General features: G+C 36.2%; 1 protein-coding gene across 1 annotated transcript in view; it reads left to right on the forward strand.

The window, feature by feature from the left end:
- Window positions 1-529: 529 nt before the first annotated feature.
- NCAPG (non-SMC condensin I complex subunit G) overlaps window positions 530-22,751 on the forward strand; it is a 29,813-nt gene continuing 7,591 nt past the window's right edge. Inside the window, exons 1-14 of the mRNA XM_012807442.2 lie at window positions 530-640; window positions 1,572-1,775; window positions 2,237-2,465; window positions 4,443-4,588; window positions 5,073-5,157; window positions 6,354-6,546; window positions 7,042-7,191; window positions 8,532-8,672; window positions 9,179-9,302; window positions 10,480-10,569; window positions 10,887-11,066; window positions 13,936-14,046; window positions 17,898-18,017; window positions 22,479-22,706. Coding sequence (XP_012662896.1) covers window positions 530-640; window positions 1,572-1,775; window positions 2,237-2,465; window positions 4,443-4,588; window positions 5,073-5,157; window positions 6,354-6,546; window positions 7,042-7,191; window positions 8,532-8,672; window positions 9,179-9,302; window positions 10,480-10,569; window positions 10,887-11,066; window positions 13,936-14,046; window positions 17,898-18,017; window positions 22,479-22,706 — 2,112 coding nt within the window. The remainder of the gene's footprint in view (window positions 641-1,571; window positions 1,776-2,236; window positions 2,466-4,442; window positions 4,589-5,072; window positions 5,158-6,353; window positions 6,547-7,041; window positions 7,192-8,531; window positions 8,673-9,178; window positions 9,303-10,479; window positions 10,570-10,886; window positions 11,067-13,935; window positions 14,047-17,897; window positions 18,018-22,478; window positions 22,707-22,751) is intronic.

Here is a 22,751-nt window from a genome sequence, read left to right on the forward strand (position 1 = left end):
ACTACTCCTCTGGGGGTCCCCCGCCGCTTCGGCCAGAGCGGAGCCTGCTCCCTCAGCAGATGTGCCGTTCTCACCCATGAAGGAGGCCTTTTCCTCCATTCTTACCTCGCGCCCAGCTGCGCACCTAGCGCCACCAACACCGCGCCGCCCGTCTCATAGCTGATCCTCCGCCCACTCTCCCAGCTACGTCACTTCCAGCCAAACCAACTGCCTTTCCGTTTCAGACGGCAAGTCCCTCTGGGAAAACGGCAAGACGCACCCTGCGCGCATGCGTGCAAACCGTGAGGCTCGGGGGTGGGCGGACCCATCTTTTCCCGCCCTCATCTTCTGACGCGCCCACGGCAGTCTCGCGGGAGTTACTTCTCCTGCGGGAGTTATTTGAACTGTCTGGCGGTAACCACGCCCTGGTCTGCGGGAGGCTGGCTAGCTAGTGTCCGGCCGCTTTCTGCAGAGACCTGGGCGTTTGGGTGGTGGTGCCAGCTGCAGGCGATCGCGGGCAGGGCTTGTCCCGGCAGTGTCTAGGCGCGCCATGGGAGCGGGAAAGAAGCTGCTGTCGGTTAAGGAGGCCTTTCAGCTGGCGCAGCAGCCGCACCAGAACCAGGCCAAGCTGGTGGTGGCGCTGACCCGCAACTACCGCACGGTAAGCGCGGCCCGCCGGGCGCAGCCTTCCCCAGGAATCTCCAGCGCCCTAAGGACTCGGTGCGCCGAGGCTCCAACCTTGTAGACTTTCGCGACCCACTTCAGAGGGACCTGAGGTTGGGGAGAGGTCAGGCGGGTGGCCGAGGTCGCCAGGGCCCAGATCAGAAAGACCTCGAGTCCTGGGCGCCGTCCACACGGGTCCGGTTTTCGCCTGCCGACCGCTAACCCTTAATCTGTGACCTGGGGCGGAAACGTTAACAAGCACCGAGACGACCGGGAACCAAGTACTGAGCTCCTAGCGGATGCGGGGGATCTGTGGTTGTCGCCTTTTGGTCACCACTCATAGCAAACTGTCAAATTATTCTAACCTCGTCCCACGGTTAAATTATCCAATAACAAAATACCAAATTAATCATTAGGACCCGGCCCTTCTTATTTATGTCCCGACTGTCTATTCCTTTCGAGTGGAGCCGTGAGAAGAGTAGGACGGTGAATTTTGGGAAGATAAAGTATCTTGAGGTCCAAGAAAAATTTAGGATACGATGAGAACGTTGTATACAAAAGAAATTGCTCTGTGATAGGAAGGCTTAAATACAAATATAAAAAAGCCAGTGTTGCTTTTGAGTTCATAAAAAACCATATTTTTACAAAACTGATAGTAAGAGCATATTGAGAATGCGGGATATTGGGGAAAAATTCAAAGGAATCTTTTCACTGTCAAAATCCAAGCTGTGTGCTTAGAGAGAAGCACATTGTAGCCGGGATAGAAGTTCATGCAAATGCATTTCCCTTTATTGGATTGGTAATTGAGAGTTTACTAAGTAAAGATTTAATTTGAGTTAACGGCTAGCGCGTTTAGCAGTCTTACGGTAATGTTGCAAATAAAGGATTTTTATGAGTGAAATTTATGAGGGGTTTCTTTTGTCTTTCAGGTGGATGATAAAACAGTTTTTCATGAGGAATTCATTCATTATCTTAAATATGCTATGGTGGTCTATAAACGTGAACCAGCTGTGGAGAGAGTAATAGAATTTGCAGCAAAATTTGTTACTTCGTTTCACCAGTCAGATCTGGAAGATGATGAGGAAGAGAAAGATGGTGGCATTTTAAATTACTTGTTTACTTTTCTTTTACAGGTACTATAAAAACTAGCACTTTGGGGATGTACTGTAGAATCTTGCCATTATTAAAAGAGCCATAGGATTTTGGATGTTTTAGACAACAAAATAATCTGATGTTTGAGAACATGTCTATGAATGAGTCTTCTAACTCCAGCATTGAATTTTTAATGACCTCTTTAAACCAGTTCTCACGTTTGTATTAGATGAGTTCTCTACCTATCTTAAAATTTCCTACATTGAGGAATATAGTCTTGTAACTTAGCAAATACTTCTTTCAGCCTGCTTATTTTGAAGTTGTATAAATTACATATTTGGTATTACTTATGAACCAAGGTAACATTACAGCATCTCTTCAGGTAATGAATTACTGTTCTAACTTTTAGAATTCTGAACATACAGAGTTCAAGTAGTATTCATCATTTAAGAATAGTATGTATTAGTAACCATGAATGAATTTTGATTTGTTTTTGTTTTAGTCTCACGAAGCAAACAGCAATGCAGTGAGATTTAGAGTGTGCCAGCTCATAAACAAGCTTTTGGGAAGTATGCCAGAAAATGCCCAGATTGATGATGATATGTTTGATAAAATCAATGAAGCCATGCTTATTAGATTGAAAGATAAGATTCCAAATGTGAGAATACAGGCAGTTCTGGCACTTTCACGACTTCAGAATCCCAAAGATGACGAATGCCCAGTGGTTAATGGTATGTGTAGTTTCCTAAATCTTTTTTCAGTTTTGTTGATTTTGTTAAATTATCAGTAGTTTAATTTTTATAACGAACTATGCAAGAGTATATAGGTAATGAATATATGATTCAAATAATAAAAAAATCAGGTAGCAGGTGATGCCTGTGGCTCAAAGGAGTAAGGTGTAGGCCGCATATGCTGGAGGTGTTGAGTTCAAACCCAGCCCCGCCAAAAAACACACACACACACACAAAAATCAAGTAGCAACTACCCAACTTAAACAAAAGAACATCATTAATATCTTTGAAACCTGATTGTATCCCACCCAATTGCATCCTTCTCCTGCAAAAATAACTATTATCCTGAATTGTGGGTTAATTATTTTTTTATAATTTAATTAAATCAGATATTACTTAATATTTACTTACTCTACATGCCTCTCTTGATGTTACGTTTTCCTACCATTTTGTGTGAATCAAACTGCATTTTTCTGTGTTTTTCTCTCTCAAAATTATTTCTAACATACATCTTTGCTGATACATTTAGTTTCTTGACTGTGTTATGTTGTATGGACGAGACAGTTATTATTTCTGAAGTCAGTGGACCCTGTAATTGTTTCCAATTATTTTGCTCTTAAAAATAGCATCTTACGAACTTTCTTAGACGTAGCTTTTGGCCTAAGAAGGTTAAGGAGTTTTTCTTAAGGTGGATTTCTTGGGTTGTTTATTGTGCAGGTTCAGCTTTATTAGATAAAATGCAAGTATGCCACAAAACAATTTTCCAGTTAATATTCTCAATAACAGTTCATAAGTACTTATTGTTCCATATCCTCTCTAGTCTTTGATATTATATTTTTAAAAGCTGTTGGTATGCATGGTTTGTGTCATTGTTACTAGCAGCCAATATATTTTTCTGTTTCCATATAATTTGCCTATTAATTATATATGTTATAATGTATTTTGCCCATTTTTCTATTGGGTTTTTGACTAAAAATCAATTTTTTTTAATTGATTTATTGGAGTTCTTTATATATTTCCAAAAGAATTCCTTGGGTTGTATTAGTTATAGCTCTCTTTCTACGTTGGATGACTCATGGTTTTACTCTCTTTGTGGGTATTTTTTGTTGGACAGAAATCCTAATATCAAAAATAAGAATCTTGGCCATTATGATTTACACTTTTTGTCTGTTAAGTAATCTTCGCCGCCTTCTGGGGTCATAAAGATAGTCGTGTTTCACTTTTTCATTTATGCCTAGTTATAGCTTGGGCACCCTCTGTTTCTTGTTCTCTTTGTTCTTCTTACCAGTTTGTTATTTTTTTAAGAGACAAAATCTTGCTATGTTGCCTAGGCTAGGCTAGAACTCCTGGGTCAAATGCTCTTTATGCCTCCGCGTCCTGAGTAGCTGTGACTGTGGACACTCCTCTCTTACCAGTCTTTTACTACTGGTTTTATGATCACTTTTGATAACTTGTAGTTGTCGATGTCTTTTGGTGTTAAGTCATACATATGTAAAACACAGATACTTGATAGGCAACATGTTTTTTATAATAAGGCTTGGGATGATGGAAGAAGAACAGATGAATAAAGATATTTAAATACAGGAAATGGGTTCTGTTTCAATGAGTAACAGTCCTTTTTAGGACGTCTTAAAAACCCTAAACAATGGGTCCTTAACTGCCTGCTGTATTAAATTCTCTCCTAAAAATTGAGAAATAGCAAAGATACAATCTTAGCGATGGCTTTTCTATGACATTTAGGGGTATTTGTTTTCAGTTTTAGCTTTTAGGTCCAGTCCATTGACTAATTTCTCCTTCTGTCCTTAGAAGGGAAATTGGTGAAAAGAAAACCTACAGCTAAAATTTTACTGTGTAAGACTAAAAAAAAAATGGTATCGTTATCATTTTAAAGCCGTTTTAAAATATCAAACTGTGGGCTATTTTATAACTGTAGCTAATGAATTTCTTTAGAACTAAAATATATTTCTTTATTTTTAGCATATGCTGCTTTGATCGAAAATGACTCAAACTCTGAAGTTAGGCGGGCAGTGTTATCTTGTATTGCACCATCAGCAAAGACTTTGCCAAAAATTGTAGGGCGCACCAGGGATGTGAAAGAGGCTGTCAGAAAGCTGGCTTATCAGGTAAGTAAGTCTAATATGTTATATAGTCGTATTCTTTTTTTTTTAACATGGTATTTTTTTTATTTTGAAAAGTAAATTTATTTCTGGTTAATATGAGGGTACAAACAACCAGGTTAAAATGTTCGATTTTATTAGGTAGAGTCCCTCTTGTGGTTATGTCCCCCACATAAAAGGTGTGCCAAACACTCCCACCCTGTGCCCATTCAGTGAGAGCACCCCAGCCTCCTCCCCCTCCTTGTTACAGAGGACAAGAAGTCAATTTCTTCATGTAGTTTTGAAAATACTTGCTGCATGGTCATTTCTCCAGTTGGGTTTTTTTTTTTAATGGAGAATATAGGTAACTTATGTAGAATCTTACTGTATTAAATGTTACCATACAATTTTCTCTGGAGATTCTAAGTATTTTCCTATGTTGGTAACATCACTAGTTATGTAATCTGTAAATTGTTTAATTTAATGACCATGTTTTTATTGTCTTTTCAAGGTTTTAGCTGAAAAGTTTCATATGAGAGCTCTGTCTATTGCTCAAAGAGTAACGCTCCTTCAACAAGGCCTTAATGACAGATCAGGTAATGTATATATTTTTATACATAAAACTTCAGTAGATTTTGAGGTTAGACTTAATAAGGTTTAGGAAGTACGTGTCATAAATTAGGTCAAGTAAGCCAGTCATTCCCATAAACCTGATGAAATTTATCTTGATGTATTATGTAAAAAATATTTTCTGTATTTAAAGATCTTGGTATTTTGACGGAAGAGAGCTTATTTCTTTCAACCTTCCTGTGTTTTATAGATGGAGGAACTATGCTTAAGTCTGTAGAGCTAATTCATGTCAAAAGAAGGACAAGATGTCTTTTTTTGACCTCTCTCTTCCTTTAAAAAATATTATTCCCTCTGCGTATACTTTGACATGAATATATTGTGTGTATCAAATAAAAATTAAGCATGGTCAGACCAGTATAGTTTTTCTAAATTTGTTTTTCCTGTCTGTTAAACTAGAGAGTCTACTTTCAGGAATGATATTTTTAAAATTTCCAGTTCCCATGAGAAGGTTGAGATGGCTTTATTGTGCTATAGAGAGAAAACTAATGAGTTTAAAAACACTGTCAAGGGACCTTGAAAGACCTTGACCTTGACTTTCTTAGCTTTCAAAACTTTGAAAGCTAAGAATAAGATTTGTTCAGTGATAGATGCTTGTATGATGTACTACTACAAATAGCTATCATATGTAATAGATGAAGTCAGGCAACAAGTGAAATAATAAGTATTATACAGAGGGTGCCAAGAAAAGTATACAAATTTTAAGAAAGGAAGAAAGTGTATCGAAATTGTTATACTCAAGTCACATCTGACTTCTGTAATTACAAGAGATACAAGATAACAAATGTTAGATTGAATATGTATACATATTACAGTTTCAATAATTTTTTCCTTTCTTAAAATGTGTATACATTATTTTGGCACCCTCTATGTATTTTGAGTTAACCTCTGGAGCCCATTAAACCCAGGGGAGGACTGTGAGGATTATTTTGTAAGTTGTGCTAGTGTTTGGGTATTGGTGCTGAAACTTTTCCATCTTTATTTGGAAATAACCATCACAGTGACTATTGCAGTATCATTGTATTTTGTTTCTTCAGGGTGCTTTGTTCCACCTTTAATCAACGTAATTGTATCGTAAATATTGACATTATGTTATTAAAATAAAGTGCAGGAAATGGAAGCTAGAGGGAGCCTTTGTTCACTTATGTTTCAAATGCCTCCCCAGATGCTGTGAAAGAAGGTATGCGGAAGCATCTTCTCCAAGGCTGGCTCCGTTTCTCTGAGGGAAATATCTTAGAGTTGCTTCATCGCTTGGATGTGGAGAATTCTTCTGAAGTGGCAGTCTCTGTTCTCAATGCCTTATTTTCTGTGACTCCTCTCAGTGACCTGGTGGGAATCTGTAAAAACAAGGATGGCGGGTACATAACAGATTCATTACTTGAACTATAATATTGAAGAGCTTCTGCAATTAAAAGTAGTTCTTTCCTGCTCATAACTTCTGATGAGTACCTTTTACCTACCCCTCTTTTGTTTGCTGTCCTCTGATAAATATCTTCTTTTTTCCTCTAGTATATAGACTTACTACTTTTCCATACACTATCTACTTCAGCTGTGATTTTTCCCCATCATTTTATTACTTGATTTTTGTATTAGCCTACCATTAGAAAATTCAACAACATGGCCCCTTAGTGTATATTTGCTTATTTGATTCTTTGTGTTTGTTGATTTTTGTGTGTGTACATGTGTTCACTAAATTTCTTCATTCTTTTTAGTTGTGGGCAGATTTATAACTTTGTAATTAAAAGGGTGGAGGTTATAAAGCAAATCTTCTCATTCCCGTTTTTGTATTCAATTCAATTTTTTAACTGGATATAAAGATCATGCTCTCTTTTATTCGCTTTTTTTAAATGAAGGACGTTGATCCCACTGGAAACATTGACTCCTGAAATTGCTCTGTATTGGTGCGTTCTTTGTGAATATTTGAAATCAAAAGGAGATGAAGGAGAAGAATTTTTAGAGCAGATTTTGCCAGAGCCTGTAGTATATGCAGAGTACTTACAGAGGTAAATTTTTTCTTTTGGTTTGGACTATGCTTGTGTTGCTGCATGTCAGTCTCCCAGTCCCTTTCCTCAAAGTTCACACTTGACCTTAACCCTCTTTCAGGACATGCAGGAATAAATGTATGTGTTAAGTCTTTCCAAAAGATCTCCTCTGCTGGTCAGCACACTGACAGAGTAAAGTCAGTATGTTTAGGGTCATTTCCTCAATTACTAATTTTACTTTAAAATTATATTTTAATTTATTTTGGGGGGGGTCTTGTTTTTTTCTTTTTTTATTATTTTTTATTAAATCATAACTTGGTACATTGATGCATTTATGGGGGTCAGGGTACTGCTTCAATGTACAATGTGAAATGCTTACATACATTGAACTAAGTAACACGTCCATCACAATTATATTCATTACTTAATGGCTTTGAAATGTACTACCCACTTTAAAATTATATAAGTAAAACATGAATGCATTCTTGGAAAAGTTCAAATACAGAAGTATATAGAGTTAAAGGGTGTAATTCCCCCTTTTATCTCCTACTTCCTCAGTCCCACTGATCTTTGGAGTTAACTCAATTAGGGCTATACTCACACCTCTTTCTCTGCACTTACATATACTTTTTGAAATGTATACATATGTTTCTTTAAAAATGTAGTATGTTCTTTTTGTTTTTTTTTCCAACTATTGATACCTGAGATCATTGTGTGTTAGTACATATAAATCTATTACAGTATTAATAGCATATAATTTATAGTATAGTGGTATTGCTGGGTCAAGAGTATATATATATTGATATTAAAATACATTTCTAACTTTATGCTTTTGATTCTTTTTTTTTTTTTTTGCAATTTTTGGCTAGGGCCAGGTTTGAACCTGTCACCTCTGGTATGGGGCTGGCGCCCTACTCCTTTGATCACAGGCGCCGCCCTGATTCCTTTTTTTAAAAAACGCTTCCATATAATATGAATTATTAGTCTGGATTCCCTTTGTATGAGAAAAATCATACATTAACCATCATAAGTTGGGAACATCTATAATTGTGAGAATGTGAATGACATTGAAATAGTTCGTTATCAACCTCAGAGACATAAATAGGAACCTTTTGAAAATTTCCCATAAAAAATAGAATCATTAATGAAAATATGTTATTCAAATCTTTTAATTTGTCAGTAAGTTTTCAACAATAGGATAGAATTCACTTTGTATTCCGGATTAGTATTTCATAGTATAAACATTTGTGTATTTGGACTAATCAGGACTGAAAATGAATGTTTTCTAACTTACTGGTGGGAATCGACTCCTGTCTCATGTTTCTTAACAGATTCTACTTTATTAATTCTGCTTATTTTAGTTATATCCAGAGTATTCCAGTTGTTAATGAAGAACACAGAGGTGATTTTGCCTATATTGGAAATCTGATGACAAAAGAGTTCATAGGTCAGCAGTTGATACTGATTATCAAATCTTTGGATACCAATGAAGAAGGCGGAAGGTAATTTCCTATACTGAAATATAGTCTTGTTACAGTTTGATTATATTTGCCCTAGCTTTCTAAAGTTGCTATAAGAAGTTCTCTTTTCTTTTTACTCCTTTCTATATAGTATTTATTTATATGTATATATATTAAGTATATATGTCTTTAGTTCAATTTCTTCAGAACAAATCTGTACATTTGCCATTTTTTAAATTAAAAATTTGTACTAATGTTTATTAGAGAGGACTGGTAGCATTCTCTAAAATGTTTGATTCACTTGTATTTTTGCCATTTTATCACGTTGATTTACTAAATTGTAGGGTGATTTGGAAAAGTTATTATTTTTGCAGTCCGTACGTATTTTTTGGTATCTGTAATGATAAACATAAATGAAAGAACTAAAACAAATCTAATTAACTCCAAAGAGTAGGTAAAATGAAAAAAATAAAGAGTAGGTAAAATGTTAGAGACAATGTGTTTTGTCATAATCATATTTAAATTAAAATAGTTCTTTTTGGTTGCAGGAAAAAACTGCTGGCTATTTTACAGGAGATTCTTACCCTACCCACAACTCCTATATCTCTGGTTTCTTTTCTTATTGAGAGATTACTCCATATCATTATAGATGATAATAAGAGAATAGAAATTGTAAGTAATTTTCCTCATTGTTAATAAGAGGTTTTGTCAATGACGTTGAAAATTACTTAATTTTCTCTTTAGAACTTTGTCATTGTTTTTAGGTTTGTTTCTTTCTAACATATTTTTTTAATTTCTTAAGACCAAATCTCTCTGTTTCACACACACATTATTTTTAAAGTATTATCCTCTTAGTGTACCTATTGTTGTATTGAATCAAGCTCAAATGGATCAGGTTTGGAAGGAAGTGATAAGTGGGATGAGGTTTTCAATGAGGTACAGGGCACTAGGGTATTAGAGAGCTTGCTCAATTCATACATACCCAGGTTCAAATCCCCTCTGGCATCTTTTGGCTTTGTGACTTTGGGCAAATTATTTAGCCTTCTTATCTGTAAAATAAGAATAGTAATAAAACCCAGTTTCCCTTGTTCAATAAGATAGTGTTCACAAAGTGCTTGGTAAACACAGAGATAAATGTTATCCATTATAATATTATTTCCAAAATTGTTATTTTTTTTCCTGGGGTAGCCAGAAAGGATCAGTCTGTGTTACTCTCATAAAAATCAATCATTTGGGTTGCAGGTTAATTTCAGAGGCCATCTCTTTCAACCTCTCCTTGTACATACATAACATATGTTTCTTATACAACATTCGTAGTTAGTGGTGATTCACCATCTTGTTACGTACCTTTTATTTGGGAGGCAGTCTTTCCTGCCTCCCATGTCCAGTAGTCTGAAAGGAAAAGTCCTTCTTTATGCTGTCATTATTTATGCATTGTGTACATAAATGGAAGAATAAAAGGATATTCCATTTTTCTGCATTTAATTCCCATAGAACTAAAGAAGGGAGAGTTAAGTTAGTCAGAGAATTTTAATTTATGGTGTCACTTCTAGGTACCATAATTCATTTTTCTTTTTTAAATATGAGGGATAATTTATTTTCAACATCTACACTTATGTGTCTATTTACCTTTCTTTCAAATAATTTCATATTTTATAGATAGATGTATTACTTGGTCTTTTTTCCCCTAAAATTTTCTAGCAAATAAAATGTGTACTATTTTTACCTGTATATTTTTTTCTCTGTTTTTCAATAATAACTTGGAGGTTTACATAGCATTTTGATAATTATTGGTGGATATAGAAAATATATTAAAGAATATACTCTGAATTATAACTTTACTTAACAGGTTACGGAAATTATCTCAGAGATTCGGGCTCCCATTGTTACCGTTGGTGTTAACAATGATCCAGCTGATATGAGAAAGAAAGAACTCAGGGTAAGTCTCTTCTAAATTAAAGAAATGGTTAAGTGTATGGAATGGTACAAGTCTATTATATCATCTTGCTGGACAGTTTTGAAATTGTTCTCACAAAGTCAAATTATTATGAAATTGTTAAACTATAAAGGCATCTAAAATGTTACCAGATTATGTGAGTCTGAAAGATTTACAAATCTGTTTTTGGAAAATTACAACTTTGTGTATGACTATTTAAATTCTGGGTCATTGCTATTAAATAATACTCTTGAATTTGCTACAGATTTTCATATTAATAGTTTTTGTTTAGTGTTGAAACAATTTATATCTTTTCTTAGATCGCTGAAATAAAAGTTAAACTTATTGAAGCAAAAGAAGCTTTGGAAAATTGCATTACCATACAGGATTTTAATCGGGCATCAGAATTAAAAGAAGAAATAAAAGTATTAGAAGATGCCAAAATAAACCTATTAAAAGAGATGGAACAACTTGAAATTAAAGAGGTCCACATAGAGAAGGTAAGCATAACTTTTTTCATACTAAATCTCAGTAATATTAACCATCTCATTTAAACCTTATTTTTTTAACTCACAAAACTGTAAGAATGAAATCTATAAGAATATATTCACTTTGGAGAGATTTATAAAAGTAACAAAGTGAAAAAAGAATTTTCCTTCTTGTTCTCTTTCTACTTTTGGACTTTAAAATGCCTTACCTAACTTTAATTATTAAAGCTAGGATTTTACTTGCCCACTGGCTATGGTACCCTCTAGAAACTGAAGTCTTTTTCTTGTTAGGGAAACTAGCTGCCAGGGGTTTACTTGTGAATTTTGAGGTTTTTTGTGCGTGTCTTGAATAGTTTACAAAAGAAAAATGCATGTGTCTTTCCCTTATTTGTGGAAGACCCTTGACCTTTTTATTGCTAGGAAAAGAATTTCTATGGTAACTATACCATCAAGTGTGTATTTTAAAGCTTAATTACTCTTATGTTTTTCGAAAAAGCTAAGCAGATTTGTTTTTTTTAGTGAAATACTAAACTTATGTCTAGTAACATTTAAAGCTTTTCAGCAATGTTTTTTTTTTTTAAACGTAGTTGTTTGATAGTCTCTTAAATGGATTACAATAGAACCCCTGTAAGTTGACCACCCAAGGGGTTGTAACAAACTGGTCAACATGCAGAGGTGGTCAACATGAGGAAGTAGGCCTGCTGTACTGATCTGTACATGTAGTGTGTGTCCAGACTATGAAAATTAGGTCAAATTAAGGAGGTGGTCAGTGTAGTGAAGTGGTTGATATGGAGCTTCTACTGTATTTCTTGTGAAGTAATTTTTAATTAGCGGTATTAATAACCATTCTGTCTTATAAGTAATGTGTGAAGATAGAATGGTATTAATGTATTTGATGTTGACTTTAATTCAGTCTTTTAGGATCTTTTGTAGTGAAGATTTTGGTTTAGGAAGTACTGATTAGAGTAATCTCATAGAGAGTGCTGAATGGAAGAGTTTACTGTATTGGAATTAGGTAATGTCCTTGAGTTATATGTTGTCTTTAACCTCTTAGCCATCTCCACTCTAATACCCAACCTTTCCAATGAATATGCATGAACTTTATTTTCATAGCTGGCACCTTATTTCTTTGACAATGTCTATGGATTGTTACAGACTATTAAGTTTGAGGAGTAAATTTAAAGGAAAAACCGAAAATATAAACCTGAAAAATGACAGGCTACAGGTCCAAATTAGAGAAATTAAAAAATTAGCAAAGGTGACCTATTATAATTAAACATTCCTTTAATTTCACTGACATTGACCATTTATGTGTTTGTCAGTTTGAGGGCTATAAACCTATTATAGTATAATTACAGCATAACGTGATAGATGCTATGGTCAGAGAAGTATAGAGGTTTTACAGAGCCATCTAAACCAGTTCAAATATTGTTTGCTTCCTTGGAGGAAGAAATGTTTTAACCTGAGATTTGAATAAAAGTAACAATATAATCTAACACTCTGGTCCCCAAGCCCAGGCCGTACCCAGTCCATGGCCTACTGGGAACCTGGCCACACAGCTGGAGTAAGCAGTGCCCTGTATTTATAGCCACTCCCCTTTGCTCCTGTCACTGCCTGAGTTCTCCCTCCCGTCCGACAAGTGGTGGTATTAGATTCTCGGAACGTGAACCCAACTGTAAACTATGTCAGAGATCCAAGTTACGTGCTCCTTATGAGGTTCTAATTCCTGATGATGTGAGGTGAGATATAATGCCCCTGAATCATCCCAAATGAACCCCTCCCCACTATTTTCCCAGTCCATTCTATTAAACCCGTCTCTAATGCTAAAAAGTTTGGGGACTGCTGCTCTAAGAGTTACGGCATGCTTTTCCTGTGATAGTCACTGCATTAATCGCTTCACAATCGTAAATTCATTTTGTTCTCATAATAACCCTGTGAAGTTGGTACTGTTATTATCTTCATTTTATAAAGGATGTGTAACTTGCTCAAAGCCACACACATAATAATTGGTAGAGGCAGGGTTCAAACCCAAGCAGTGGTTCTAGATTTTGTGCTTTTAATGTATTCTGTGCTGCCTTTCCTCAATGAATTATTAAGGGTATTGTAAACAGATGTAACGACAAGTGTGATGGCCCGGGAATTAAAGTGCGTGTGCCTGTCGTGTTGTAGAACTTCAGGTCCATATGACTGAGAATTGAGGGATAGAAGTAAGAGGCAAATCTAGGGAAAAATTAAGGGCTAGGTCATGTACGGCTTTGTGTAAGCAACATTAAAGATTTTGTATCATACTTAAGGATCGTGGTGAACCACTAGTAGTTTAAGTGCTAGGATGAGTCTCACATCTTAGAAAGACCTCATGTTCAAGAAATGGATTGGAGAATAGTAAAACCTAGACAAGTGTTGTATTTGGGAGACTGTTATAGCAGCCTGAGTAAGATGCTGACAGTAGTAATGACTTTGAGAGATATTTAGAAAATACTAACAGAGGGGGGGGGCGGGCGTCAAGAACGTATCCTAGGTCTCTTGGTTTGGACAGCCAGGTAGATGGTGATGAAAGACGTTATGGAGATAGAAAGCACAGGAGGAGGAGAGGTTCAGGTAGTGGTAAGTAGTTCTCTTTTGGACATGTTGAGTTTGAGGAGCTGCTGGAACCTCCAAAAGGAAATGTCTCATAGCAGCTGTATGTATGAGTCTGAAACTTAGGAATCTCTGGGCTAGCTCACAGATGATAAATGAAGTTGTACACAGAATGACTGGACACGATCACGCAGAAGGTACGTACAGAGCAACATTGTGCCCTAGACAAAGCCCTGAGACAGCAAGCCCTTAAGGGACGGGCAGAGGACTTCACTGATGCTAAGGGTTTTGTCTTTCGTTTTAGAATGACGCCGAAACACTGCAGAAGTGTCTGATTCTGTGCTATGAACTGTTGAAGCAGATGTCAGTTTCAACAGGTATAGGTGCAACCATGAATGGGATCGTGGAATCTTTGGTATGTTGGCGGCCTCTGAGACTTGATTTACCCCACTCCTCTCTCATTTTATAAGTAATATTCGTCTCAGGATTCAAAAGAATGAAAAAATTATGATAACGAATTTTTTTTTTTTAATTGTTGGGGATTCATTGAGGGTACAAGAAACCAGGTTTTATCTTTAAATATAAACCAGAGCCTGTTACCATTTAAAATCTGCGCGCTGACCAGGATGGGCAAGTGCAGGGCTCCTGCGCCTCACTGCAGGTGCAGGTGCTCATGGAGCCAGCAAGCCAATGAGCCAGTGAGCCCACCTGAGAGAGGGAGGGTGGGCCTGTGTATTGGGCCTGGCAGTGCTGCACTGCCATGTGGCCTCTTATTTTGTCTAAAACCTGTCACTGACTAAAAGCTCCATGTGAGCTGGTGCATTGTCATGATGCACGAGCCATGAGTTGTTGGCCAAGATTTTCAGTTAAGGTTTTTCCAGACTTTTCTCTATTGCTGTTTACTTGGTCTGCTATGCTTCTCACAATCAGTTGATGATTTTGATGTATAATGCAGTAAATTTTTGTGATGTTTTTGTCTGTTTTGATTGTTAATGGCTGCCCTGACCTCTCTTCACCAGCAATGCTTTCTTTCCCCTCAGAAAAATGTGTTTAATCCATTTGTATACTGCTGTTTTGTTTTCTTTTTTTTATTAATTTTTTTGAGAATGAGTCTCACTTTGTTGCCCTTGGTAAAGTGCTATAGTATCACAGCTCGCGGCAACCTCACACTCTTGGGCTTAAGTGATTCTCTTGCCTCAACCTCTTGAGTAGCTGGGACTATAGGTGCCCACCACAGTGCCCGGCTGTTTTTGGAGACGAGGTCTTGCTCTGGCTTAGGTTGATTTTGAACCCGTGAGCTCAGGTGACCCACCTGCCTCAGCTTCCCAGAGTGCTAGGATTACAGGCGTGAGCCAGCATGCCCTGTACTGCCATATTCTTCATGGCATTATCCCCATATACTTGGACTGACGTAGACCTTATTTCACTTACATCCTTGCCAAGTTTAACAAGAAGTTTAATGTTCTTTGTTGCTCTAATTAAAGCTCTCACATTCTTGTGATGGCACATAAAAACATGCAGCAACACTAATGAACGCCAATCAGCAAGACACTGCCCCGCGTTGAACACAACTGTGAGACAACCGTAAACCCAGTTATGAAAACTTACTGAGTTGTTTGTACAGTCCACCTGCGTAAGCATTTGGCGGCAAGTTCGTGAACTTAACTGTTAGACTTTGTATAGTGCCTACTTGACATTGTGAGGATTATATGAGATGATGCCTGTAAAGTTCCTGGGATGTAAGTTACTATCTTTTGAAAGGTTTGAAAAAATTAATTTTAAACTGGAAAGTGATATAGAATATCTTCTTTGAAGAATATCTTCTTCTTTTAGAGACCCTAAAATACATCAGAAATATTTAAATCCTTCAGTCTTGCTACACAGGAATACTGGAAAGGTTAAATTGTGAGTTGTGAATATACTGGTATTTTATTAAAAGGACCATTAGTATTCTCCATTGTATTGACCCCACAGGGAGACAAGCACTGTAAGACTCTAACCTTACCTTCAGATAAGTACGTATAATGCACATCATACATAAGTTTAGTAGCCACATTTAAATTACAAAGAAACAAGTGAAATTAAACATATCCAACTGTTTATATTGTAACTAAAACATTTTATTCAATATTAAAACTATTGTGATATTTTATATTCTGGTTTTTATACTAAGCTTTACAGCATATCTTAGATTGGACTACACTTTTTGGGTATTTTGGTAGCCAAATGTGGCCAGTGGCTACAGTATCAGATAATACAAAGTATTTTTCTTTTCTTTTCCCAAGAGGGCACTTAGCCAAAGCAAATTCTGTGTGCACTCACGCTCTTACAAGATTCTTCTAAAATTGTATTTGCTGTGATTAGTGAGAATTAGTCAATGAATATGGTCTGAGGTCTAATTCTTTAGGTTGTCATGAGTTCCTAAACATAGTAAAGAAAACCAGTTTATAACAGTTGTAGGGGTGTTTAAATGGCAGCCAGCAGACTGCATGCCCATCTTTTTGCTTATCTGTTTTGCTTAGCTCCTTTTTTTTTTTTTTGAGACAGACTCTCCAGCTGACACCTTGGGTAGAGAGCTGTGACATCACAGGTCATAGCAACCTCAAACTCTTGGGCTTAAGCAATCCTCTTGCTTCTTCCTCCCAAATAGTTGGGACTAAAGGTGCCCACCACAACACTCGGCTGTTTTTTTGGTTATAGTTGTCATTGTTGTTTTGTGGCCAGGCTGGATTTGAACCCATCAGCTCTGGTATATGTGGCTGGTGCCCTAGCCACTTGAGCTACCGGTGCTGAGCTCGTTTTGCTTATCTCTGATGTTGGATATTACACAAGGTATGCATGGACCTTTTCTTTTGCTCATCAGCTTTTGTGTTTGTATATTTGACGTGTGGCTCAAAACAGCTCTTATTTTTCCAATATGCAACAGAAAAGAAAAAAAGAAAAATAATTAGATACCCCCAGGACTGTAGAGTTTCTGATTTAAAAACTAGGTTCTATTCAGCCATTAGAATTTAGTTTTATTTTAGAGAAACATATCTTTAGTGCAAAAGTGATCCTTTTAAAGTTCTCCTTGGGTACTTTCTGTCTATTATAAGATGGTGGTGAATTGTGGTATAATTAACCACACAATTGAAGGAAATATGAAGACTATGTATATATGTGGGGAAGGATAGCCAATGTTAAGCAAAGAAAGGTAGCAAAATTTAATGATTTTGATGATTTTAAATGTATAAAAGTCTATGGCTAAAGACTGAAAGACTAATAGAGGAATGTAAGCAAGGTATTTGTATGAAAGAATTGTATTTTTATGACATTGCTGTGTTTTAAATAAGAATCATTAATTATTCATTGAACAAATACTTACTGAATGTTTATTACATACTAAATGCTGATTGAGTTTACATGGACTACAAAGCAGATCAAGACCACCCTAACTGGCCTTTTGATCAAGTGGGGGGAACATCATATAAATAAGTGGGAACTTACGCTATTGATGCTTGATATGAAGAGGAGCTATGTGGTTGTGTGAACTTGGGAACAGCAGGATTTGACCTATTCATAGAAGGTGACCCTCGTCTGATCTTTGAGTAGACATTAACTATGTGAACAAAGGAGGGAGGAATTTTCACTACAGGAGCTACTAGCCATGCGAGGCTGTTAAAAACTAGTCCAAATTGAGATGTGCTGTAAGGGTAAAAACCCCTGATTACATGTTGCAGCAGTAATATTTTAGTTATATTGGGCTAAAGACAATATATTAAAACGAGTTTTACTTGTTTCTTTGTCCTTTAATGTTGCTACTAGAAAATTGAAAATAGCGTATGTGATTTCCGTTTGTGTCTTCCATCGTATTTCTGTCGGACGGCTTTGAATAGCGGCATCAAGATCAGACTGGTTGAACAAACTAAGAGTAAGAGGTAACATGATACAAGAGGAGACTAGGAGGCAACACAGGGGAAATAATATATGCCATGTTAAGGAGTTTTATCTTTTTATCTTGTTCTGTGAGCATTGGGAAGCCAATTTAACAGGTAGAGGGGAGATGTGTCATGATCAGACTGTATTTCAGGAAAGTCTCCCTGGCTAGGTTGTTCTGTTTTAGGAAGTTAATGTTTGCCTTTTTTTTTTTTTTTTTAACTGGAAAGGACTTCTTGGAGTAAATAGACAATATGAAATCACTCAAATTACCATTTTGAATGTGATTTTAGTGTACTCTGGTAAATTTCTTGCTCTGGTCAAAATTATTTAATTTCTAATTCATTTTAGATTCTTCCTGGAATAATAGATGTTCATCCCGTAGTGAGAAATCTGGCCGTTTTATGTTTGGGATGTTGTGGACTGCAGAATAAGGATTTTGCAAGCAAACACTTTATGCTGCTGTTACAGGTAGGGTTTACTTTGTGATAAAATCCCGATTGTATCTCGTGAAATAATCCATGATGATAATTCTAATTCTCTGTATTCATCTATTCTGGGTCTTATTGATAATGATAATTATTATAAATAATCTTTAGGGACTCGATAATTTTAATCTTTTGATTTCTTATTAAAATATTTTCAGGCAAAAAAGGATAAAATGTAAATTATTTAAGCTATTCTTTTAATTAATTATATAGAAAATATTGAGTGTGCATTATGTGCCAGCACTCTTCTAGGCTTAGAAGAAATGAGGTAGGTATATAGGTAGGTAGTGAATAAAACAAGATAAAAGCTGTTTTCCTAATGGAAGTTACATTCTAGAAGGGGAAAATATATGGTAAAAAAATAAATGTGTAATATGTCAGATGGAGAAAAATAAAACAGAGGGGAAGAAGGAGAAAGAGCATGGTTGAGAAAGGCCTCACTGATTTGTTGACATTTGGGCCGATGGAAGGAAGTGAAAGAGAGAACCCAGTGGATATTTGGGTTTCCAAGGATGGGAGGAGGCCGTGGGGTGAGACTTCACTGGGCATGTTTAAAGAGCAGGAAGCCATAGGCGTAGAAAAGATTGAGCAAAATGGGTAATAATGGGAAAAAGAATTCACCAGCAGCAGGATGTCTGTGTCTTGTGGGAATAGACTATAAAGATGTCAGCTTTCACTGTGAATGAGAGAGGAACTGGAGGACTTTGAATAGAAGATTATTGTGATCTAACTGGACATAGTGTTGGTATAGACCTGGGAGGGATTGGCAAACATTCTTTAAAGGGTAAGGGGTAAATATTTTAGACTTCACAGGCCATATGATATATCTCAACTATTCAGCTATGCTGCTATGGTGTGAAGGCTGTAGATAATAATACATGAATGAGTATTCATGTATGAGTAGCTTTTGTCTAATAAAACTTTATATATGGACACTGAAATTTGAATTTCGTGTAATATTGTAATGAAATTATTTGAAAATGTAAAATTATTCCTAACTTGCAGACTACACAAAAAGGTGTGGTAGCCTGGATTTGGCCTGTGGGACATTCTTTACACATCCCTAAGTCAGGGTATGTGTATGGGAGCTGGGATACTAAATCAGGAGGGTATTCACCAATCCAGGAAAGACAATGGTGATAGCTTGGACAAGAGTTATGGTTACTGGGGATGTGAGAAGGGATAATAAAATTAAAGTCTATAGAATTTGCAGATGAAACTGATGTGGTATGTGAGAGAAAGAGGTTGAAGGTAATGAAGAATTAAGGATTTGGGTCAGAATAACTAGAGGGGTGAAAGTGCCTCATGGAGCAGGTTTTATGGCCAACCAGATGAAACAGGGAGTTCATTATCTCAAACCTAAGCTTGAGGTTTAAGATATAAGTGGATATGTCGAGTTTGCCTTATAGGTGAGTTTGGAGTTTAGGGGAGAGGTCTTGGCTGACAAAATTAATCTGGAAGACTTTATTGAAAATATCTGGTAGTATCTAATGTTTACAGATTAGTTGAGCTTAGATTGAGAAGAGATTCCAACTTTGTAGGACCCTAAACTCTGGTGATAAAGTCTGTTTAAATGTAGAGGAGTTGAAGAGGAATCAGTAGAGGATAGGGTGAAGTAGACAGTAGGAGGCAGAGTGAGGTCCTGGAAGGCAAAGGAAGGTGATATTTTAAAGCAGAGAAAAGGTCCCAATTGTCCAGTGTTGCTGACAGGTTGATGAGGATTCATACTGACCATTTCTGGTAAGTCAGGAAGTGTTTGGTGACTTTCATGAGAGTAGTTTAAAAGGAAGATAAAACTCTTGGAGAGGACTGAAAAGGGAATTATAGGAGAGGAGTTAGGGACAGCCAGTGTCTATTAATACTCTTTCAAGGATACCCCCTGCCACTGTCACCATTCTGGCAGATACCTGGCAGGTATTGTGGCAGGCACCTGGTGTTCCAGTTGCTCAGGAGGCTGAGGCAAGAGAATTGCTTGAGCCCAAGAGATTGAGGTTGGGGAGACCTGTGATGCCATGGCACTTTACCTATGGCAACAGAAAGAGTCTGTCTCATTTAAAAAAAAAAAAAAATGGTAGTGGTTTTTTTCTTAAACAAAGTAGAAGAAAGGTCTTGGTATTTTGTCCAGATCAGTTGTATATAGTACCTGGTCATATATCTGGTTTTGTTTCAAGTTGAAGAATGAATCTCCAGGTGATCTAGAGAGTCATTATTATTATTATTATTATTATTATTTTTATTAAATCATAGCTGTGTACATTAATGCAATAATGGGGTACAATGTGCTGGTTTTATATACAATTTGAAATGTTTTCATCGAACTGGTCAACATACATAGCCTTCATGGCATTTTCTTAGTTATTGTGTTAAGACATTTATATTCTATACCTAGTAAATTTCACATGTACCCTTGTAAGATGCACCGTAGGTGTGGTCCCACCGATTACTCTCCCTCCACCCATCCCTCCCTCCCCTCCCCTTTCTTCTTAGCAGAGTTATCTCAAGAATGGAAGAAAAAGTATCCAATGTACTCAGTCTTACTATAAAACTAATTTATAGCTTTCTTATGAAAGCTATAACCCAATTATAGCTCAAGAAGTAAGTCATTACTTTTTACATCAGCTTATTTGCATCAGTTATTCTGCTAGTAGTTCTGATGGAAGTTTCGTTTATTACTGTGGAATTTATTGATTTTATTTATAGGTGCCCAGAAATAAAATTCTACATTTTCAAAGATGTTTTGCCAAGCAATGAGAATAGTCTGTTTTTTGCTTCTGGTCCCTGGCTTCCCAAAAGATGAGCTTTGAAGTGCTAGGTTGATTCTTGGTCATTACTTTTTTTTTAAGTGAAGAAAAATTGTATCAATACTAGAACATCTGATAGTGAAGAGTTCATTTATGTCTAGTTTACTAAGTAGTTCTTTTTGACTCTAAAAACAAAATAAAACATTAAGATGCCCTTTATATACTATTTACTATGAATGCTATTAAAAATTTTTACATTGTATTCTAGTGGGGATTCTGATAGAGGATATTGGAGGTAGACAATTATTTATAAATTTCCAGAGCTAGGAAATTTTGTATGTGAAATTTTGCCTATATTTTGTTTATTATTCTTGGCTGGGAATCTTGATATTAAGGCATTTTCAAGGCTATCATCAAGATTTCACATTAGGGAAAAATGGCTATCTTTTGGGGAGGGTAAGAAAGCAGTCCTTATGATTAAATTATAGTAATAAAAACTGATGTAAGAAATGTATAAACACTTGTCAGGAAGGCAGTAGAGGTATATTATTTTATTTTAAAAGTCTGCTTTCCTAAATGAGGATTCAATATTGAGATCTCTTGCTACTCAATAAGGGACAGGGGTGGTGCCTGTGGCTCAAGGAGTAGGGCGCTGGCCCCATATGCCAGAGGTGGTGGGTTCAAACCCAGCCCTGGCCAAAAACTGCAAAAAATAAAAAAATAAAAATAAATAAATAAAAGCAAGGAAAACCAAGTTGCTGCTAAGAGAGTTGGATATTTAGAGTCTGTAGAGAACAGTCATGACAACTTACTGTTATAAGCTTTTGTCTTTAGCGGATTTATAGGTTTTTCCTTCTTAAAATCCCACGAAGTTTTGAAAATTTGAGCCATTTTTTCCACTTCACTCATTTGACCAACTTGCAGGTGATTTTTGCTCATACTAAAGGCCATGTTATAGAGCCAAGTTATTTATTAATGACCTAAGTTTGACTGCTCTAAAGAGTATAATAAATTGTTCATAGTGGAAATGTTGAGCTCTGTATTTTTCATGCTTTGAAATTTGGTGGGTGTTTTTAGGATAGGCTCCTACAAACTGCTGCTGGGTTTTGTGGTTCACGTCTGTCTATAAAGGATTCCAGTTGAAAAATGAATTCACTGCTGACTTGTGATTTTATTAAGCTAATAAGAGAAAATTTATCTTTAATGTAACTTGATAATCTAGAAGAATACTAGGTTTTCATTTGTCTGATGAATGCTTTTCATTGGTTAGAATGCAGTGTTTTTCTCTTGATAGATGAGCCAACACAATTTTAATATAATGGAATAGTTTTTCTGGATCTTAAAAACCACTGGTTAAGGAATAGTTCCTTCTTTTTTAAATAAAGGAACAAATAATATAATTCAGTCTGACTCTTAATTCCGGAAACTTTTTTGACTATGAAGATTAACTTTTTCTTAAGGAATATACCGTAGATAGCTCTTGGTGTACAAATAAATAAATATAAATATACATATAAATATACAAATAAATAAAAATAATACCTTTTTAAAATTTAAATTTGTATTTCTGAAAAGCGATGCTTTCTGTAGACTTGACACTATCATTGAAATTTAACTATGGAAAAAAGTACATATTTTATGCAGGGTAAATGATTAAAACTGTACTGAATTTACTTTTTTGGGTGCGGGATATCTCCCTTTAGGTTTTGCAAATTGATGATGTCACAATAAAAATAAGTGCTTTAAAGGCAATCTTCGACCAGCTGATGATGTTTGGGATGGAACCGTTTAAAACTAAAACTATCAAAGCCCTTCAGTGTGAAGCTGCAGAAGTAAACAGTGATGATGGTGAGCAAGAGTCCCAAGAGGGTGAAGAGACGGCGACAGCTAAGAACGTCCTCAGACTCCTTTCTGATTTCCTAGACAGTGAGGTAAGATGTAATCGAGACCCAGGATAATGAAAGGTTATCTTCAGC

This window comes from Otolemur garnettii, unplaced genomic scaffold (genome assembly GCF_000181295.1).
Source record: "Otolemur garnettii isolate 467f Iridium unplaced genomic scaffold, OtoGar3 scaffold00069, whole genome shotgun sequence".
Classification (NCBI taxonomy): domain Eukaryota; kingdom Metazoa; phylum Chordata; class Mammalia; order Primates; family Galagidae; genus Otolemur; species Otolemur garnettii.